This window comes from Oncorhynchus clarkii, chromosome 17 (genome assembly GCF_045791955.1).
Source record: "Oncorhynchus clarkii lewisi isolate Uvic-CL-2024 chromosome 17, UVic_Ocla_1.0, whole genome shotgun sequence".
In the NCBI taxonomy this organism is placed as follows: domain Eukaryota; kingdom Metazoa; phylum Chordata; class Actinopteri; order Salmoniformes; family Salmonidae; genus Oncorhynchus; species Oncorhynchus clarkii.
Window position 1 is genome coordinate 83,464,363 of NC_092163.1, and position 19,550 is coordinate 83,483,912.

Here is a 19,550-nt window from a genome sequence, read left to right on the forward strand (position 1 = left end):
ATTCACTGAGTGGTTTAATAGACCAGGTCATATCCACTGAGGGGTTTAATAGAACAGGTCATATCCACTGAGGGGTTTAATAGAACAGGTCATATCCACTGAGTGGTTTAATAGAACCGGTCATATTCACTGAGTGGTTTAATAGAACAGGTCATATCCACTGAGGGGTTTAATAGAACAGGTCATATCCACTGAGTGGTTTAATAGACCAGGTCATATTCACTGAGTGGTTTAATAGACCAGGTCATATACATTGAGTGGTTTAATAGACCAGGTCATATCCACTGAGTGGTTTAATAGACCAGGTCATATTCATATCCACTGAGAGGTTTAATAGACCAGGTCATATCCACTGAGTGGTTTAATAGACCAGGTCATATACACTGAGTGGTTTAATAGACCAGGTCATATACACTGAGTGGTTTAATAGAACAGGTCATATACACTGAGTGGTTTAATAGACCAGGTCATATACACTGAGTGGTTTAATAGAACAGGTCATATACACTGAGTGGTTTAATAGAACAGGTCATATACACTGAGTGGTTTAATAGAACAGGTCATATACACTGAGTGGTTTAATAGACCAGGTCATATACACTGAGGGGTTTAATAGACCAGGTCATATCCACTGAGTGGTTTAATAGACCAGGTCATATACACTGAGTGGTTTAATAGACCAGGTCATATACACTGAGTGGTTTAATAGACCAGGTCATATACACTGAGTGGTTTAATAGACCAGGTCATATCCACTGAGTGGTTTAATAGACCAGGTCATATTCATATACACTGAGTGGTTTAATAGAACAGGTCATATCCACTGAGTGGTTTAATAGACCAGGTCATATACACTGAGTGGTTTAATAGACCAGGTCATATACACTGAGTGGTTTAATAGACCAGGTCATATTCATATACACTGAGTGGTTTAATAGAACAGGTCATATCCACTTGGTGGTTTAATAGACCAGGTCATATTCATATCCACTGAGGGGTTTAATAGACCAGGTCATATCCACTGAGTGGTTTAATAGACCAGGTCATATCCACTGAGTGGTTTAATAGACCAGGTCATATACACTGAGTGGTTTAATAGACCAGGTCATATACACTGAGTGGTTTAATAGACCAGGTCATATACACTGAGTGGTTTAATAGACCAGGTCATATCCACTGAGTGGTTTAATAGACCAGGTCATATACACTGAGTGGTTTAATAGACCAGGTCATATTCATATCAACTGAGGGGTTTAATAGACCAGGTCATATTCACTGAGTGGTTTAATAGACCAGGTCATATTCACTGAGTGGTTTAATAGACCAGGTCATATTCATATTCACTGAGTGGTTTAATAGACCAGGTCATATTCACTGAGTGGTTTAATAGACCAGGTCATATTCATATTCACTGAGGGGTTTAATAGACCAGGTCATATTCACTGAGTGGTTTAATAGACCAGGTCATATCCACTGAGTGGTTTAATAGACCAGGTCATATACACTGAGTGGTTTAATAGACCAGGTCATATTCATATACACTGAGTGGTTTAATAGAACAGGTCATATTCATATCCACTGAGGGGTTTAATAGACCAGGTCATATCCACTGAGTGGTTTAATAGACCAGGTCATATCCACTGAGTGGTTTAATAGACCAGGTCATATACACTGAGTGGTTTAATAGACCAGGTCATATACACTGAGTGGTTTAATAGACCAGGTCATATTCATATCAACTGAGGGGTTTAATAGACCAGGTCATATACACTGAGTGGTTTAATAGACCAGGTCATATTCATATCAACTGAGGGGTTTAATAGACCAGGTCATATTCACTGAGTGGTTTAATAGACCAGGTCATATTCACTGAGTGGTTTAATAGACCAGGTCATATTCATATTCACTGAGTGGTTTAATAGACCAGGTCATATTCACTGAGTGGTTTAATAGACCAGGTCATATTCATATTCACTGAGGGGTTTAATAGACCAGGTCATATTCACTGAGTGGTTTAATAGACCAGGTCATATCCACTGAGTGGTTTAATAGACCAGGTCATATTCATATCCACTGAGTGGTTTAATAGACCAGGTCATATTCATACCCACTGAGTGGTTTAATAGACCAGGTCATATCCACTGAGGGGTTTAATAGACCAGGTCATATACACTGAGGGGTTTAATAGACCAGGTCATATCCACTGAGGGGTTTAATAGACCAGGTCATATTCACTGAGTGGTTTAATAGACCAGGTCATATCCACTGAGTGGTTTAATAGACCAGGTCATATACACTGAGGGGTTTAATAGACCAGGTCATATACACTGAGTGGTTTAATAGACCAGGTCATATCCACTGAGTGGTTTAATAGACCAGGTCATATCCACTGAGTGGTTTAATAGACCAGGTCATATCCACTGAGTGGTTTAATAGACCAGGTCATATCCACTGAGGGGTTTAATAGACCAGGTCATATCCACTGAGTGGTTTAATAGACCAGGTCATATTCATATCCACTGAGTGGTTTAATAGACCAGGTCATATTCATATCCACTGAGGGGTTTAATAGACCAGGTCATATCCACTGAGTGGTTTAATAGACCAGGTCATATCCACTGAGTGGTTTAATAGACCAGGTCATATCCACTGAGTGGTTTAATAGACCAGGTCATATCCACTGAGGGGTTTAATAGACCAGGTCATATCCACTGAGTGGTTTAATAGACCAGGTCATATCCACTGAGTGGTTTAATAGACCAGGTCATATCCACTGAGTGGTTTAATAGACCAGGTCATATTCACTGAGTGGTTTAATAGACCAGGTCATATTCATATTCACTGAGTGGTTTAATAGACCAGGTCATATTCATATCCACTGAGTGGTTTAATAGACCAGGTCATATTCATTGAGGGGTTTAATAGACCAGGTCATATCCACTGAGTGGTTTAATAGACCAGGTCATATCCACTGAGTGGTTTAATAGACCAGGTCATATCCACTGAGGGGTTTAATAGACCAGGTCATATCCACTGAGTGGTTTAATAGACCAGGTCATATCCACTGAGTGGTTTAATAGACCAGGTCATATTCATATAAACTGAGGGGTTTAATAGACCAGGTCATATTCATATTCACTGAGTGGTTTAATAGACCAGGTCATATTCATTGAGTGGTTTAATAGACCAGGTCATATTCATATCCACTGAGTGGTTTAATAGACCAGGTCATATCCACTGAGTGGTTTAATAGACCAGGTCATATCCATATCCACTGAGTGGTTTAATAGACCAGGTCATATCCATATCCACTGAGTGGTTTAATAGACCAGGTCATATCCACTGAGTGGTTTAATAGACCAGGTCATATCCACTGAGTGGTTTAATAGACCAGGTCATATACACTGAGTGGTTTAATAGACCAGGTCATATTCACTGAGTGGTTTAATAGACCAGGTCATATTCATATCCACTGAGTGGTTTAATAGACCAGGTCATATCCACTGAGTGGTTTAATAGACCAGGTCATATTCATATCCACTGAGTGGTTTAATAGACCAGGTCATATTCACTGAGTGGTTTAATAGACCAGGTCATATTCATATCCACTGAGTGGTTTAATAGACCAGGTCATATTCATTGAGTGGTTTAATAGACCAGGTCATATTCATATCCACTGAGTGGTTTAATAGACCAGGTCATATTCATTGAGTGGTTTAATAGACCAGGTCATATCCACTGAGTGGTTTAATAGACCAGGTCATATTCATATCCACTGAGTGGTTTAATAGACCAGGTCATATTCATTGACTGGTTTAATAGACCAGGTCATATCCACTGAGTGGTTTAATAGACCAGGTCATATTCATATTCACTGAGTGGTTTAATAGACCAGGTCATATCCACTGAGTGGTTTAATAGACCAGGTCATATCCACTGAGGGGTTTAATAGAACAGGTCATATCCACTGAGTGGTTTAATAGACCAGGTCATATCCACTGAGGGGTTTAATAGACCAGGTCATATACACTGAGGGGTTTAATAGACCAGGTCATACCCACTGAGTGGTTTAATAGACCAGGTCATACCCACTGAGTGGTTTAATAGACCAGGTCATATTCACTGAGTGGTTTAATAGACCAGGTCATATCCACTGAGTGGTTTAATAGACCAGGTCATATTCATATCCACTGAGGGGTTTAATAGACCAGGTCATATTCATATCCACTGAGGGGTTTAATAGACCAGGTCATATTCATATCCACTGAGTGGTTTAATAGACCAGGTCATATTCACTGAGTGGTTTAATAGACCAGGTCATATCCACTGAGTGGTTTAATAGACCAGGTCATATCCACTGAGTGGTTTAATAGACCAGGTCATATCCACTGAGTGGTTTAATAGACCAGGTCATATTCACTGAGTGGTTTAATAGACCAGGTCATATTCATATTCACTGAGTGGTTTAATAGACCAGGTCATATTCATATCCACTGAGTGGTTTAATAGACCAGGTCATATTCATTGAGGGGTTTAATAGACCAGGTCATATCCACTGAGTGGTTTAATAGACCAGGTCATATCCACTGAGTGGTTTAATAGACCAGGTCATATCCACTGAGGGGTTTAATAGACCAGGTCATATCCACTGAGTGGTTTAATAGACCAGGTCATATCCACTGAGTGGTTTAATAGACCAGGTCATATCCACTGAGTGGTTTAATAGACCAGGTCATATTCATATCCACTGAGTGGTTTAATAGACCAGGTCATATTCACTGAGTGGTTTAATAGACCAGGTCATATTCATATCCACTGAGTGGTTTAATAGACCAGGTCATATTCATTGAGTGGTTTAATAGACCAGGTCATATTCATATCCACTGAGTGGTTTAATAGACCAGGTCATATTCATTGAGTGGTTTAATAGACCAGGTCATATCCACTGAGTGGTTTAATAGACCAGGTCATATTCATATCCACTGAGTGGTTTAATAGACCAGGTCATATTCATTGAGTGGTTTAATAGACCAGGTCATATCCACTGAGTGGTTTAATAGACCAGGTCATATTCATATTCACTGAGTGGTTTAATAGACCAGGTCATATCCACTGAGTGGTTTAATAGACCAGGTCATATCCACTGAGGGGTTTAATAGAACAGGTCATATCCACTGAGTGGTTTAATAGACCAGGTCATATCCACTGAGGGGTTTAATAGACCAGGTCATATACACTGAGGGGTTTAATAGACCAGGTCATACCCACTGAGTGGTTTAATAGACCAGGTCATACCCACTGAGTGGTTTAATAGACCAGGTCATATTCACTGAGTGGTTTAATAGACCAGGTCATATCCACTGAGTGGTTTAATAGACCAGGTCATATTCATATCCACTGAGGGGTTTAATAGACCAGGTCATATTCATATCCACTGAGCGGTTTAATAGACCAGGTCATATTCATATCCACTGAGTGGTTTAATAGACCAGGTCATATTCACTGAGTGGTTTAATAGACCAGGTCATATACACTGAGTGGTTTAATAGACCAGGTCATATTCACTGAGTGGTTTAATAGACCAGGTCATATTCACTGAGTGGTTTAATAGACCAGGTCATATCCACTGAGTGGTTTAATAGACCAGGTCATATTCATATCCACTGAGTGGTTTAATAGACCAGGTCATATTCACTGAGTGGTTTAATAGACCAGGTCATATTCACTGAGTGGTTTAATAGACCAGGTCATATTCATATTCACTGAGGGGTTTAATAGACCAGGTCATATTCATATTCACTGAGGGGTTTAATAGACCAGGTCATATTCATATTCACTGAGTGGTTTAATAGACCAGGTCATAATCATATACACTGAGTGGTTTAATAGACCAGGTCATATCCACTGAGGGGTTTAATAGACCAGGTCATATTCATATCCACTGAGTGGTTTAATAGACCAGGTCATATCCACTGAGTGGTTTAATAAACCAGGTCATATCCACTGAGTGGTTTAATAGACCAGGTCATATCCACTGAGTGGTTTAATAGACCAGGTCATATCCACTGAGGGGTTTAATAGACCAGGTCATATTCATATTCACTGAGGGGTTTAATAGACCAGGTCATATTCACTGAGGGGTTTGATACAACAATCAGACAGATCCTGGAGTGTCCTCTAGAAAATACCTTTCAGCTATTGGCCCAGATCATCCAACATTCGAGAAACTATATTTTCTGAGCTGATACTTTTCACCACTTTGCTGAGACTGTTGGCTCTGTTTACATTTGTTCTCTTGCTTTGTGTGAATATAGCAGTTCGATTATGTAAAGAAATATATATATGGTTTTGTACATGTCCAATCGGACAAATGTATTCTATATTCTGGTTGTCTGACCTTTTTTTATTTTTGACTTGCCTCGTTTATGTAGACCGATATCAAGCCCTGTTCAGAGTAGAGCCTGGTGCTCTTCAATACATCCAGTTGGTGTTTGATTCCACAGCAATAAAGATACATGAATACTCACCCTGAATCTCTCTGTCCAGGAACAAACAGAGAATGTCCCTCGCCATCAAGCACTTGATAGAGGAACCACAGAATAACTTCAACATTTTCAAGGTATGTCAGAGCTTTCACCAGGTCTGCTGTTATCCGAATGCCAACAAGCATTTCGCTACACTCGCAATATTATCTGCTAACCGTGACCAGTAAAATGTGATTTATCCTGTGCCCCGGTCTAGGTAACCAAGATGTTTCATTTCTGTTATATAGTATAGACCCTGCAGACCTGGGGGGGGGGGGGGGGAGGGGGGCACTGATTGGCTTGTAGTGAGGGTGGGGAAACTGATTGTTGCATATCGGGATATTATTGTTGATGATATATCACACTATTATTTTTCTCAATAATATTTTGCCCGTAGTTGGTTGTACCTGCACCAAAACTCCAGTATTTTTCCATCATAGCTTGCTCTCCGTCTTTTTTGAGTAGTGAGCCAACATGTTTTCAGCACTTATTTTATTTCCATTTCCATGACTGCAGAGATATGGTGAGCAATATGTTTGGAAAATTGAATCCACAAAATCCCAATACATATAGAATCTGCATCTTAAGTATTGTGATATCGTTTGGTCCCTGGCATTTCCCAGCCCTTTTGGCTTGACAAATCAGTTACAGCGCCCTTTTCATTTATTTTTTACATCTTTCCTTACTCTGTCTATCCAGGGTGGAGAGTGTATCTACAGCTGTAATGACGATGCCGACGTGTTGCAGGACCTGGATGAATTGGCTCAGCATCTACGACCATACTTCCTCCCTAGTGGCAGCCTTCTCAACAGGCAGCAGTCTAGTAAAGTTGGTATCCAAACTAGACATCCGCATATTAGTGTTTCACTTTCCTTTTTAATGTTGGTTGTTGTGGGTGACGTTGTGGGTGACGGTTTCTGGTTACAAGCAGGATTTCTTTGGTCATATTTGGGAGCATCGAAAATTGGTGAACTGATGTAAAATGTTTCTGTGTTGGATACTTTGTTCTTGTTATTATGGGTAAAACACTCCCGTCGTTTTCCCACTCGCCCTGCACATACAAGTTTATTTACACTGAACAAAAATAGAAACGCAACATGCAACAATTTCTAAGATTTTACTGAGTTTACAGTTCATAAGGAAATCAGTGTAATAAATTAATTTGGCCCTGATCTATGGATTTCATATGACTGTGAATACAGATATGCATCTGTTGGTGACAGATCCCTTTAAAAAAAAAAAGAAGGCAGGGACGTGGATCAGAAAACCAGTCAGTTTCTGGTGTGAACTAGATTTGCATCATACAGCGCAACACATCTCCTTCACATGGAGTTAATCAGGTGATTGTGGTCTGTAGAATTTTGTCCCACTTATCTTCAATGGCTGTGTGAAGTTGCTGGATATTGGCGGGAACTGGTACACGCTGTCGTACACGTCGATCCAGAGCATCCCAAACATGCTCAATGGGTGACATGTCTGGTGGATATGCAGGCCATGGAAAACTGGGACATTTTCAGCTACCAGGAATTGTGTATAGATCCTAGTGACATGGGGCCGTGCATTATCATGCTGAAACATGAGGTGATGGCGACAGATGAACAGCACAACAATGGGCCTCAGGATCTTATCACGGTATCTCTGCATTCAAATTATCATCGATAAAATGCAATTGTGTTCGTTGTCCGTAGCTCATGCCTTCCCATACCAATAACCCCACCATGGGGCTCTCTAATCACAATAGAGCAAACTGCTCACCCACACAACACCACACATGCTGTCTGCCATCTGCCCGGTACGGTTGAAACCGGGATTCATCCGTGAAGAGCACACTTCTCCAGCGTGCCAGTGGCCATAGAAGGTGAGCATTTTCCACACTGAAGTCGGTTACGATGCCAAACTGCAGTCAGGTCAAGACCCTGGTGAGGACGACGAGTACACAGATGAGCTTCCCTAAGACGGTTGGACGTACTGCCAAATTCTCTATTTTTATTTCACCTTTTATTTAACTAGGCAAGTCAGTTAAGAACAAATTGTTATTTACGATGACGGACTTCCCCGGCCAAACCCGGACGATGCTTGGTCAATTGTGCGTCGCCCAATCACGGCCGGATGTGATACAGCCTGGATTGGTATAGAAATGAACATTAAATTCTCTGGCAACAGCTCTGGTGGACATTCCTGCAGTCAGCATGCCAAATGCATTGAGACATCTGTGACAAAATTGCACATTGTTTAAATGGCCTTTTATTGTCCCCAGCACAAGGTGCACCTGTGTAATTATTATACTGTTTAATCAGCTTGCTGATATGCCACACCTGTCAGGTGGAAAGGAGAAATGCTCACTAACAGGAATGTAAACACATTTGGTCACAACATTTTGATAGATATGTTCTCTGTGTGTTTGGAACATTCCTGGGATCTTTTTATTTTAGATCATGTTGCATTTTTATATTGTTCAGTATATTTTATATATGTATATTTATATATGTATATTTATATACTATATATTTATATCTGTATATTTATATTTACTCTGTCAACACACAATACAGGATATTTGTGTAATATGTCTGTCCTCTTAACCTGTAACTTTTTGTTTCTACCCCAGGTGGTTCTGAATGAGTTGATTCAGGTGATCGTGAGCGCCCTGTTGAGCTCCTGGGACTGTCCTCGCTCCGGGCATCTCAGGAATACACACCTGTCTGAGGGCAGAGTGACGTGTGAGGCCAGCCTGCTGCACCGGGACCTGCTACGCAACGGTGAGACTTGGCAGGGAGACTTGGCTCTAGGCTGCTCTGGGGCACGGGACCTGCTACGCAACGGTGAGACTTGGCAGGGAGACTTGGCTCTAGGCTGCTCTGGGGCACGGGACCTGCTACGCAACGGTGAGACTTGACAGGGAGACTTGGCTCTAGGCTGCTCTGGGGCACGGGACCTGCTACGCAACGGTGAGACTTGGCAGGGAGACTTGGCTCTAGGCTGCTCTGGGGCACAGGACCTGCTACGCAACGGTGAGACTTGGCAGGGAGACTTGGCTCTAGGCTGCTCTGGGGCACGGGACCTGTTACGCAACGGTGAGACTTGGCAGGGAGACTTGGCTCTAGGCTGCTCTGGGGCACAGGACCTGCTACGCAAAGGTGAGACTTGGCAGGGAGACTTGGCTCTAGGCTGCTCTGGGGCACAGGACCTGGTTTACGCTTCACTGCAGTGTTTCTAATGACTTCACAGATGTGGTTCGGCTGTTATGCCTTCATCAGGGAGTGAATCGGGGATGTCAACGAATGGCCCGTTTTAACTCTTAAGTGGCTCAAATCCCATTAACGGGACCGATTTGGCAACATCCGGTGAAATGGCAGAGCGCCAAATTCAAAAAGAAATATAACAAATATTTAACTTTCATACATTCACAAGAGCAAACTACACCCCCACACCAAACCACACACCAAATTGAAGCTGAACTTCTTGTTAATCCAGCCACGGTGTCAGATTTCAAAAAAGGCTTTACGGTGAAAGCAAACCATACTATTATCTGAGGATAGCACCCCATCAAACAAACACAGACAATCATATTTCAACCCGCCAGGCACAACACAAAAGTCAGAAATAATGATATAATTCATGCCTCTGAAGATCTTCTTCTGTTGACACTCCAATATGTCCCATAAACATCACAAATAGTCCCTTTGTTCAATTAATTCCGTCATATCTCCAAAATGTCCATTTATTTGGGGCATTTGATTTTTTTTTAAAACACTTGTTCCAACTCGCGCAACATGTCTTGATCCAAACATTTCAAACAACTTTCCTAATACAACTTTAGGTATTTTTTTAACGTAAATAATCAATAAAATTTAAGACGGGATAAACTGTGTTCAATACCTGGAGGAAAACAATGAAAGCACGTTCCAGGGTTGTGCTCATCAAAACATTAGAGAGCCCTGGCTGGACCCTGCTTCTGGACAGCCGTACTACCTAATTTCTCGAAAGAAAAACATCAACCAATTTCTAAAGACTGTTGACATCTAGTGGAAGCTATAGGAACTGCAAGCATATTTATTTTAAAACGGGCTTACCATAGAAACCAATGGAAAACAGATTGAAAAAAAAAAAAATCCATGGATGGCTTGTGCTCGGTGTTTCGCCTGCCAAATCGGTTCTGTTATACTCAGACATCATTCAAACAGTTTTAGAAACTTTAGAGTGTTTTCTATCCAAGTCTACCAATTATATGCATATCCTAGCTTCTGGGCCTGAGTAGTAGGCAGTTTACTCTGGGCACACTTTTCATCCGGATGTGAAAATGGAGCCCCTAAGCTTAGAGTTAAGATATATGTGTGATCCAGTGGGCACACGATCACCAACACTGGACAAATGAGCAGTGGAAAAACATTGCCTGGTCCAACGAATCCCGCTTCCTGTTACGTCATTCTGATTGCAGAGTCAGGATTTGGCGTAAACGGCATGAGTCCATCCATGGCCTCGTCCTGCCTGGTGTCAACGGTACAGGCGGGTGGTGTAATGGCGCGGGGAATGTTTTCCTGGCACGTTAGGTCCCTTGATACCAATTGAGCAATGTTTCCATGCGCAGAAGAATTCAGGCTGTTTTGGAAGCATAAAGGGGCCCGACAGTACTAGATAATAATAAATTAACTGGCCACTGAGTATTGTTTTGAGTCTAATCCATTTTTATTTTTCAGGTAACCACTGCCTACCCAAAGATTGTGTCTTGGACAAAATCCTGGGGACTCAGATGTTGGATAATTTAGATATTGAGGGTTTGAGCCCCCTTCTTAAACGAGTGGAACAGCATCTACAAATGTTCCCCAAAGAGAGGTGAGAACCTGAACCAGATGAATGACTTGAATGGGACCTTCCCATTCAACTTACTGTTCCATCATGGACCGGCGGCCATATTGAGTGTACCATAACTATAGTGTTGGATGTTTTTTTTTTTTTTTACTGTTCTCCAGTGAAGTATTAGATGTACTGTGGACCTTCCCATTCAACTCACTGTTCTATCATGGGTTGGCCCGGCGGCCATATTGAGTGTACCATAGTGTTGGATGGTTTTTGTACTGTGTAAATGTGTCTAATTTGGCGTGTACTAACATACATAGACCGCTAGATGACGTGTGCACGCGGTCAAATCACCAGTGTAGGTTACTTTCTATATGTAATACGTTAGCTACTAGTTATGGTAATACAATTGTAATCAGTAACCTCATTTTGGATAACACCAACTCAGTAATGTAATCGGATCACTTTCAGTTACTTTTAGGTGACTTTCCCCCTTTAAAGGGCGTTAGATGACAATAAGGATCCGTCAGACCCATTTGGTGTGTCGTCATAGTGGTCTCTGATTGTGACTCACTCTGGTGCTACGTTCTTAGCTAGAGCTGGGTCATATGGCCTGGAAGTCTATTTTATTAAACTCTGGTGCTACGTTCTTAGCTAGAGCTGGGCCATATGGCCTGGAAGTCTATTTGATTAAACTCTGGTGCTACGTTCTTAGCTAGAGCTGGGCCATATGGCCTGGAAGTCTATTTTATTAAACTCTGGTGCTATGTTCTTAGCTAGAGCTGGGCAATATGGCCTGGAAGTCTATTTTATTAAACTCTGGTGCTATGTTCTTAGCTAGAGCTGGGCCATACGGCCTGGAAGTCTATTTGATTAAACTCTGGTGCTACGTTCTTAGCTAGAGCTGGGACATATGGCCTGGAAGTCTATTTTATTAAACTCTGGTGCTATGTTCTTAGCTAGAGCTGGGCCATATGGCCTGGAAGTCTATTTTATTCAACTCATGGGCGATTTAATAATGATGTCTTTAAATAAGCTCTGTTGTGTGTAGACAGAGAGGAAGAGGTGAATATCATGCTAAAACTAATTTGAAACCATTTAATGTGATATATTGCCCAGCCCTACTTTAATGTTCACCTTTGTTCAGTGCTGAATTGAATGTCATTCAGAACAAAGGTGTCATGTATTTTACCAACATCCTGTCTGAAGTCATCCAATGAGTCATCAGCTAGTTTTTCACAACTATTTATTTCCCCTGTAAGTTTATTTTTAGTAATCAGATTATGTGTGCTCTATAACCCTGCAAATAAGTCATGTAGGCTTACACATGATCTGATTGGTGTTTCTGGTCGTCGACTGGAAATCATGATCTGATTGGTGTTTCTGGTCGTCGACTGGAAATCATGATCTGATTGGTGTTTCTGGTCGTCGACTGGAAATCATGATCTGATTGGTGTTTCTGGTCGTCGACTGGAAATCATGATCTGATTGGTGTTTCTGGTCGTCGACTGGAAATCATGATCTGATTGGTGTTTCTGGTCGTCGACTGGAAATCATGATCTGATTGGTGTTTCTGGTCGTCGACTGGAAATCATGATCTGATTGGTGTTTCTGGTCGTCGACTGGAAATCATGATCTGATTGGTGTTTCTGGTAGTCTGTACTGGAAATCATGATCTGATTGGTGTTTCTGGTCGACTGGAATCATCATGATCTGATTGGTGTTTCTGGTAGTCTGTACTGGAATCATCATGATCTGATTGGTGTTTCTGGTAGTCTGTACTGGAATCATCATGATCTGATTGGTGTTTCTGGTAGTCTATACTGGGATCATGATCTGATTGGTGTTGCTGGTAGTCTGTACTGGAATCATCATGATCTGATTGGTGTTTCTGGTAGTCTATACTGGGATCATGATCTGATTGGTGCTACTGGTAGTCTGTACTGGAATCATGATCTGATTGGTGTTTCTGGTAGTCTGTACTGGAATCATCATGATCTGATTGGTGTTTCTGGTAGTCTGTACTGGAATCATCATGATCTGATTGGTGTTTATGGTCGTCTGTACTGGAATCATGATCTGATTGGTGTTTCTGGTCGTCTGTACTGGAATCATGATCTGATTGGTGTTTCTGGTCGTCTGTACTGGAATCATGATCTGATTGGTGTTTCTGGTCGTCTGTACTGGAATCATGATCTGATTGGTGTTTCTGGTCGTCTGTACTGGAATCATCATGATCTGATTGGTGTTTCTGGTCGTCTGTACTGGAATCATCATGATCTGATTGGTGTTTCTGGTCGTCTGTACTGGAATCATGATCTGATTGGTGTTTCTGGTCGTCTGTACTGGAATCATGATCTGATTGGTGTTTCTGGTCGTCTGTACTGGAATCATGATCTGATTGGTGTTTCTGGTCGTCTGTACTGGAATCATGATCTGATTGGTGTTTCTGGTCGTCTGTACTGGAATCATGATCTGATTGGTGTTTCTGGTCGTCTGTACTGGAATCATGATCTGATTGGTGTTTCTGGTAGTCTATACTGGGATCATGATCTGATTGGTGTTTCTGGTCGTCTGTACTGGAATCATGATCTGATTGGTGTTTCTGGTCGTCTGTACTGGAATCATGATCTGATTGGTGTTTCTGGTCGTCTGTACTGGAATCATGATCTGATTGGTGTTTCTGGTCGTCTGTACTGGAATCATGATCTGATTGGTGTTTCTGGTCGTCTGTACTGGAATCATGATCTGATTGGTGTTTCTGGTCGACAGTACTGGAATCATGACTTCTTCCAGTCTCTTAATGGCTGTGACTGACACATGTCCAACATATGGATCATTCATTTAAATGATCAAAAGCTGCTGCAAATATCAGAGCGGACCTTTACAGACGGTGACTCTCTGAATATCACAGAGTGGACCTTTACAGAAGGTGACTGACTCTCACTCCTCCAGATGCAGGCTTCAGATGGACGGGCCGTACAATGCCAGCTTCCTGGAGAAGGTCCAGAACTGTCCCGCTGAAGACGACGGCTCCCTGGAATACGCTGTCGGGAAGGTGAGAATCTCTTCTTCCTGACCAATGTGACGTAAGGAGGTAAACCGACAGTATTGAAGAAAACAGTCTTGGTTCTTTACAGAAGACTGTTTAATACATATCAGTCGAATTGATGAGGGCCCTTTTGTGATTAGTGTTTTCCATTTAGATGCAATTATATTTTAATACATTGTTCCTTTGAAATGTCAATGTGTACAATATGATACATGCAGTTTAATGTAATATCATGTTGTATAATATGGCTGCTTCCCATCAGGTCCACCAGTACAGAGTTGCCATGACAGCCAAGGACTGCTCCATCATGGTCGCCATAGCAACCTGTGGGGAAGACGACGGGTGAGAGAACTCTTACTGCTGGGCTGGAACAACACCCTGCACGCACACCCAGACACCTTTATATATATATATATATATATATATATATTGTCCAACCATGCTTTTTAAAGTGTACAAATGTGCTCTTGGGGCACTGCTCTCTAGCTGACCTTGTGCTTGTTGCTAGTGTCTTGTCTACTTTTTAAAGTTAAAATTATACTTTCCGGTATGTTTCTTCCGTGTAGGTTGGACCAGAGCCTGGAGATCCAGACTACGAAGCCTCGCTTCACATGCTCCGTGTCCATCCTAGACCTGGACCCTAAACCCTACGAGAGCATCTCTCATCAGAGCAGACTGGACTCCAAGATAGTCAACCACTACCTGAGGAGGACACAGCCCAACAACCAGGAACTAGACAACCTGGAGGAACTGGCCAATCAGAGCCTGTTCCTGGGCCGGGACAGAGACGGAGAGGATTGTACTCTGGTGTTCCATCCTGTATAGCAACTCCCTCCGCTGCCTGGCCTTGTGCTGTCTGGCTGTTACCCCCTCCCCTGTACCCGGACCCTAACCCCCACCTCGTACCCCCAGACCAACCGCTGCTGTGGAACTGAAATAATGATTTGAATGAACTGAGAAACTTATCCTTATTTTAGATTTGTGTTTTCTCTTTAAAAACGAAACATAGTATGGCATATGTTTTTGGTTTTCTAGACCTGGTAAAAAATGATTTTATGACTACCGCCAGCTGCAACAGAATACCATCCCGGGTACCATGTTTGTCTCTGCTGCCAGTATGAAGGAGGTCAGAGGTAGTTTCACAAGTCAATGCTAACTAATTAAATGATTTTATGACTACTGCCAGCTGCAACAGAATACCATCCCGGGTACCATGTTTGTCTCTGCTGCCAGTATGAAGGAGGTCAGAGGTAGTTTCACAAGTCAATGCTAACTAGCGTTACAGGAACAGTTAGTATGCTAGCTGTTCCTGTTAATCTGACGACTAAAGTCAATAGACTGTTAGTTTACACGTCCTCTTGCAATTAAATGTAGGTAGTTTCATTATTTTGAACGGTCTACCAAATCTATTCATTTTAAAATGTTGATTTTGCTTCTGCTTGCTATTTATTATTTACGCGATGATATAAGACGTGACTTTTCAATGTTTTTGCTAACATATGATGGGGGTCCCTTTTGTCGCCGATTTGCCTGGGTGGGGGTCTCTGGGTCATGGGTTTGCCTGGGTGGGGGTCCCTGGGTCACTGGTTTGCCTGGGCGGGGGTCTCTGGGTCATGGGTTTGCCTGGCGGGGGTCTCTGGGTCATGGGTTTGCCTGGGCGGGGGTCCCTGGGTCATGGGTTTGCCTGGGCGGGGGTCCCTGGGTCATGGGTTTGTCTGGGCGGGGGTCCCTGGGTCATGGGTTTGTCTGGGCGGGGGTCCCTTGGTCATGGGTTTGCCTGGGCGGGGGTCCCTTGGTCATGGGTTTGCCTGGGCGGGGGTCTCTGGGTCATGGGTTTGCCTGGGCGGGGGTCTCTGGGTCATGGGTTTGCGGGGGTCCCTGGGTCATGGGTTTGCGGGGGTCCCTGGGTCATGGGTTTGCCCGGGGGTCCCTTGGTCATTGGTTTGCCTGGGCGGGGGTCCCTTGGTCATGGGTTTGCCTGGGCGGGGGTCCCTTGGTCATGGGTTTGCCTGGGCGGGGGTCTCTGGGTCATGGGTTTGCCTGGGCGGGGGTCTCTGGGTCATGGGTTTGCGGGGGTCTCTGGGTCATGGGTTTGCGGGGGTCCCTGGGTCATGGGTTTGCGGGGGTCCCTGGGTCATGGGTTTGCGGGGGTCCCTGGGTCATGGGTTTGCCCGGGGGTCCCTGGGTCATGGGTTTGCCCGGGGGTACCTGGGTCATGGGTTTGTCTGGGCGGGGGTCCCTTGGTCATGGGTTTGCCTGGGCGGGGGTCTCTGGGTCATGGGTTTGCCTGGGCGGGGGTCTCTCTGTCATGGGTTTGCGGGGGTCTCTGGGTCATGGGTTTGCGGGGGTCTCTGGGTCATGGGTTTGCCTGGGCGGGGGTCTCTGGGTCATGGGTTTGCGGGGGTCTCTGGGTCATGGGTTTGCGGGGGTCTCTGGGTCATGGGTTTGCGGGGGTCTCTGGGTCATGGGTTTGCGGGGGTCCCTGGGTCATGGGTTTGCGGGGGTCCCTGGGTCATGGGTTTGCCCGGGGGTCACTAGGTCATGGGTTTGCCCGGGTCAAGGGTTTGCCCGGGCGGGGGTCACTGGGTCATGGGTTTGCCCGGGCGGGGGTCACTGGGTCATGGGTTTGCCCAGGTCATGGGTTTGCCCGGGTGGGGGTCTCTGGGTCATGGGTTTGCCCGGCTCATGGGTTTGCCCGGCTCATGGGTTTGCCCGGGTGGGGGTCTCTGGGTCATGGGTTTGTCCGGGCGGGGGTCACTGGGTCATGGGTTTGCCCGGGCGGGGGTCACTGGGTCATGGGTTTGCCCAGGTCATGGGTTTGCCCGGGTGGGGGTCTCTGGGTCATGGGTTTGCCCGGCTCATGGGTTTGCCCGGGTGGGGGTCTCTGGGTCATGGGTTTGCCTGGATGGGGGGGTCTCTGGGTGTGCCTGGGCGGGGGCTGTAACAGCAGAACTGTCTTCAATGGCCCACTATTCACTACAGGACACTACTTCAATGGCGCCCTATTCACTACAGGACACTACTTCAATGGCCCCCTATTCACTACAGGACACTAGTGGCCAGGGCCTGTAGACGGACCGTTTCAGGACAGATCCAGGAACATTGGAACAGGCGGATGGAGAAGCAAACCACTGATCTGATTAGTATCTTTGTCAGAATGACTGGATTGACCAACATGTGGCTCTGATATGGAACCCTATTCCCTATATAGTGCTCTGCTTTTTGATGCTGTAGTGCCTTATCTAGGGAATAGTGTGCCATTTTTGATGCGCACTTTGAAACCTAAGATATAACAGTTATGTGTGTGTGTGTGTGTGTGTACAGTATAAATACAAAGAAAGATAACTATTTTAAAATACATAGGACATTGCTGTTTAGCATTTTCTATTTAAATGATTTATTTTTTTAGATATCGTACTAATGCTATATTGACATGCATATAAATGTGTACATGTGGCATTACCAGATATTGCGGTAACACTCGACACCCAGCGTCATAGCATGTTATGACACTGGCGTAACCATCTCATAACTGTTGTCACAACACTCAAATGTATATTTACACATGTGACATGTTGTTACTTTATAGCTGGTTAGGACACCTGCCATAAGTGTCCAAACCAACATTTATTAAAATGTGTTTTCTCTGCCAAGAAGTTTCCTTTTCGTTTCAACGTTTGTTTCTTAAGTCCTTTGTTGTAATGAAGTCTTTAGTCATTTTGTTTTTTAAAATGTTAAATAACTTGTAGAAAATATACAGTATAACACTATCATGAAGTATTATGTCTCTTTATAACACTATCATGAAGTATTACTACCATCATTGTCATATAAGCCAGATAGGCCTATCAGCTACATGACCTTATATCAGTCATCAGTCACATAGAGGGAGGGGTCTTGTCCTGCTCCTGCATTCATCCTAGTCATCAGTCACATAGAGGGGGTCTTGTCCTGCTCCTGCATTCATCCCAGTCATCAGTCACATAGAGGGGTCTTGTCCTGCTCCTGCATCCATCCCAGTCATCAGTCACATAGAGGGGGTCTTGTCCTGCTCCTGCATTCATCAGTCATATAGAGGGGGTCTTGTCCTGCTCCTGTATTCATCAGTCATATAGAGGGGGTCTTGTCCTGCTCCTGCATTCATCCCAGTCATCAGTCACATAGAGGGGGGCTTGTCCTGCTCCTGCATTCATCCCAGTCATCAGAAACAGAGCATTGGGCGATGTAGGTGCATGTCTGACATCAATGTGTATGAGATTACAATGATTCATTTAATAGGTCAATCTAAGAAAATGCTATGTCACATTTAACATACTGTTGACCAGTAGGCTGATGGACTGGAATGCTTTGCCTTGTTCGTTTGGACCCTTGTGGAGGTGTTATAACCAGCCATAAAATAACACAATATGTCACAACAGTGTTATGAACATGTTATGACACTGGGTGTCAAGTATCGATATTTCTAAATAGGTGATTGGAAATAGGTGTTAAATATTGAATAAAATGACCACTGGATTCTTGACTTGCGCATCGGGGGTGTGTTCATGAGGCGAGGCCGACTTGCGCATCGGGGGTGTGTTCATTAGGCTACACCGACTTGCGCAGCGGTGGTGTGTTCATTAGGCTACGCAGACTTGCGCATCGGGGGTGTGTTCATTAGGCTACACCGACTTGCGCATCGGGGGTGTGTTCATTAGGCTACGCCGACTTGCGCAGCGGGGGTGTGTTCATTAGGCTACACCGACTTGCGCAGCGGGGGTGTGTTCATTAGGCGAGGCCGACTTGCGCAGCGGGGTGTGTTCATTAGGCGAGGCCGACTTCCGCAGTGGGGGTGTGTTCATTAGGCGAGGCCGACTTGCGCATCGGGGGTGTGTTCATTAGGCGAGACCGACTTGCGCATCGGGGTTGTGTTCATTAGGCTACGCCGACTTGCGCAGCGGGGGTGTGTTCATTAGGCGACGCAGATTTGGGCAGCAGGGGTGTGTTCATTAGGCGACGCAGACTTGGGCAGCGGGGGTGTGTTCATTAGGCGACGCCGACTTGCGCAGTGTTGGACGCAGAAGGCTTTCACTTCGCTTCACATAGATTGAATAAATAACTGCCTTTTTCTCCCACCGTCACGCGTTCGCTCTTTCACATTAACTGAGTTTTATTTGTTGCTGTATTTAACAAGCGCT

At 44.0% G+C, this 19,550-nt stretch overlaps 1 protein-coding gene across 1 annotated transcript in view; it reads left to right on the forward strand.

The window, feature by feature from the left end:
* The window catches only part of LOC139369957 (inositol-pentakisphosphate 2-kinase-like), a 36,653-nt gene extending 20,893 nt beyond the window's left edge, over nt 1-15,760 (forward strand). The window contains exons 8-14 of the mRNA XM_071109241.1: nt 6,547-6,619; nt 7,224-7,352; nt 9,133-9,283; nt 11,222-11,357; nt 14,277-14,379; nt 14,636-14,715; nt 14,940-15,760. Of these exons, the coding sequence (XP_070965342.1) occupies nt 6,547-6,619; nt 7,224-7,352; nt 9,133-9,283; nt 11,222-11,357; nt 14,277-14,379; nt 14,636-14,715; nt 14,940-15,198 (931 nt within the window). The 3' untranslated portion in view covers nt 15,199-15,760. The remainder of the gene's footprint in view (nt 1-6,546; nt 6,620-7,223; nt 7,353-9,132; nt 9,284-11,221; nt 11,358-14,276; nt 14,380-14,635; nt 14,716-14,939) is intronic.
* Nucleotides 15,761-19,550: the final 3,790 nt, after the last annotated feature.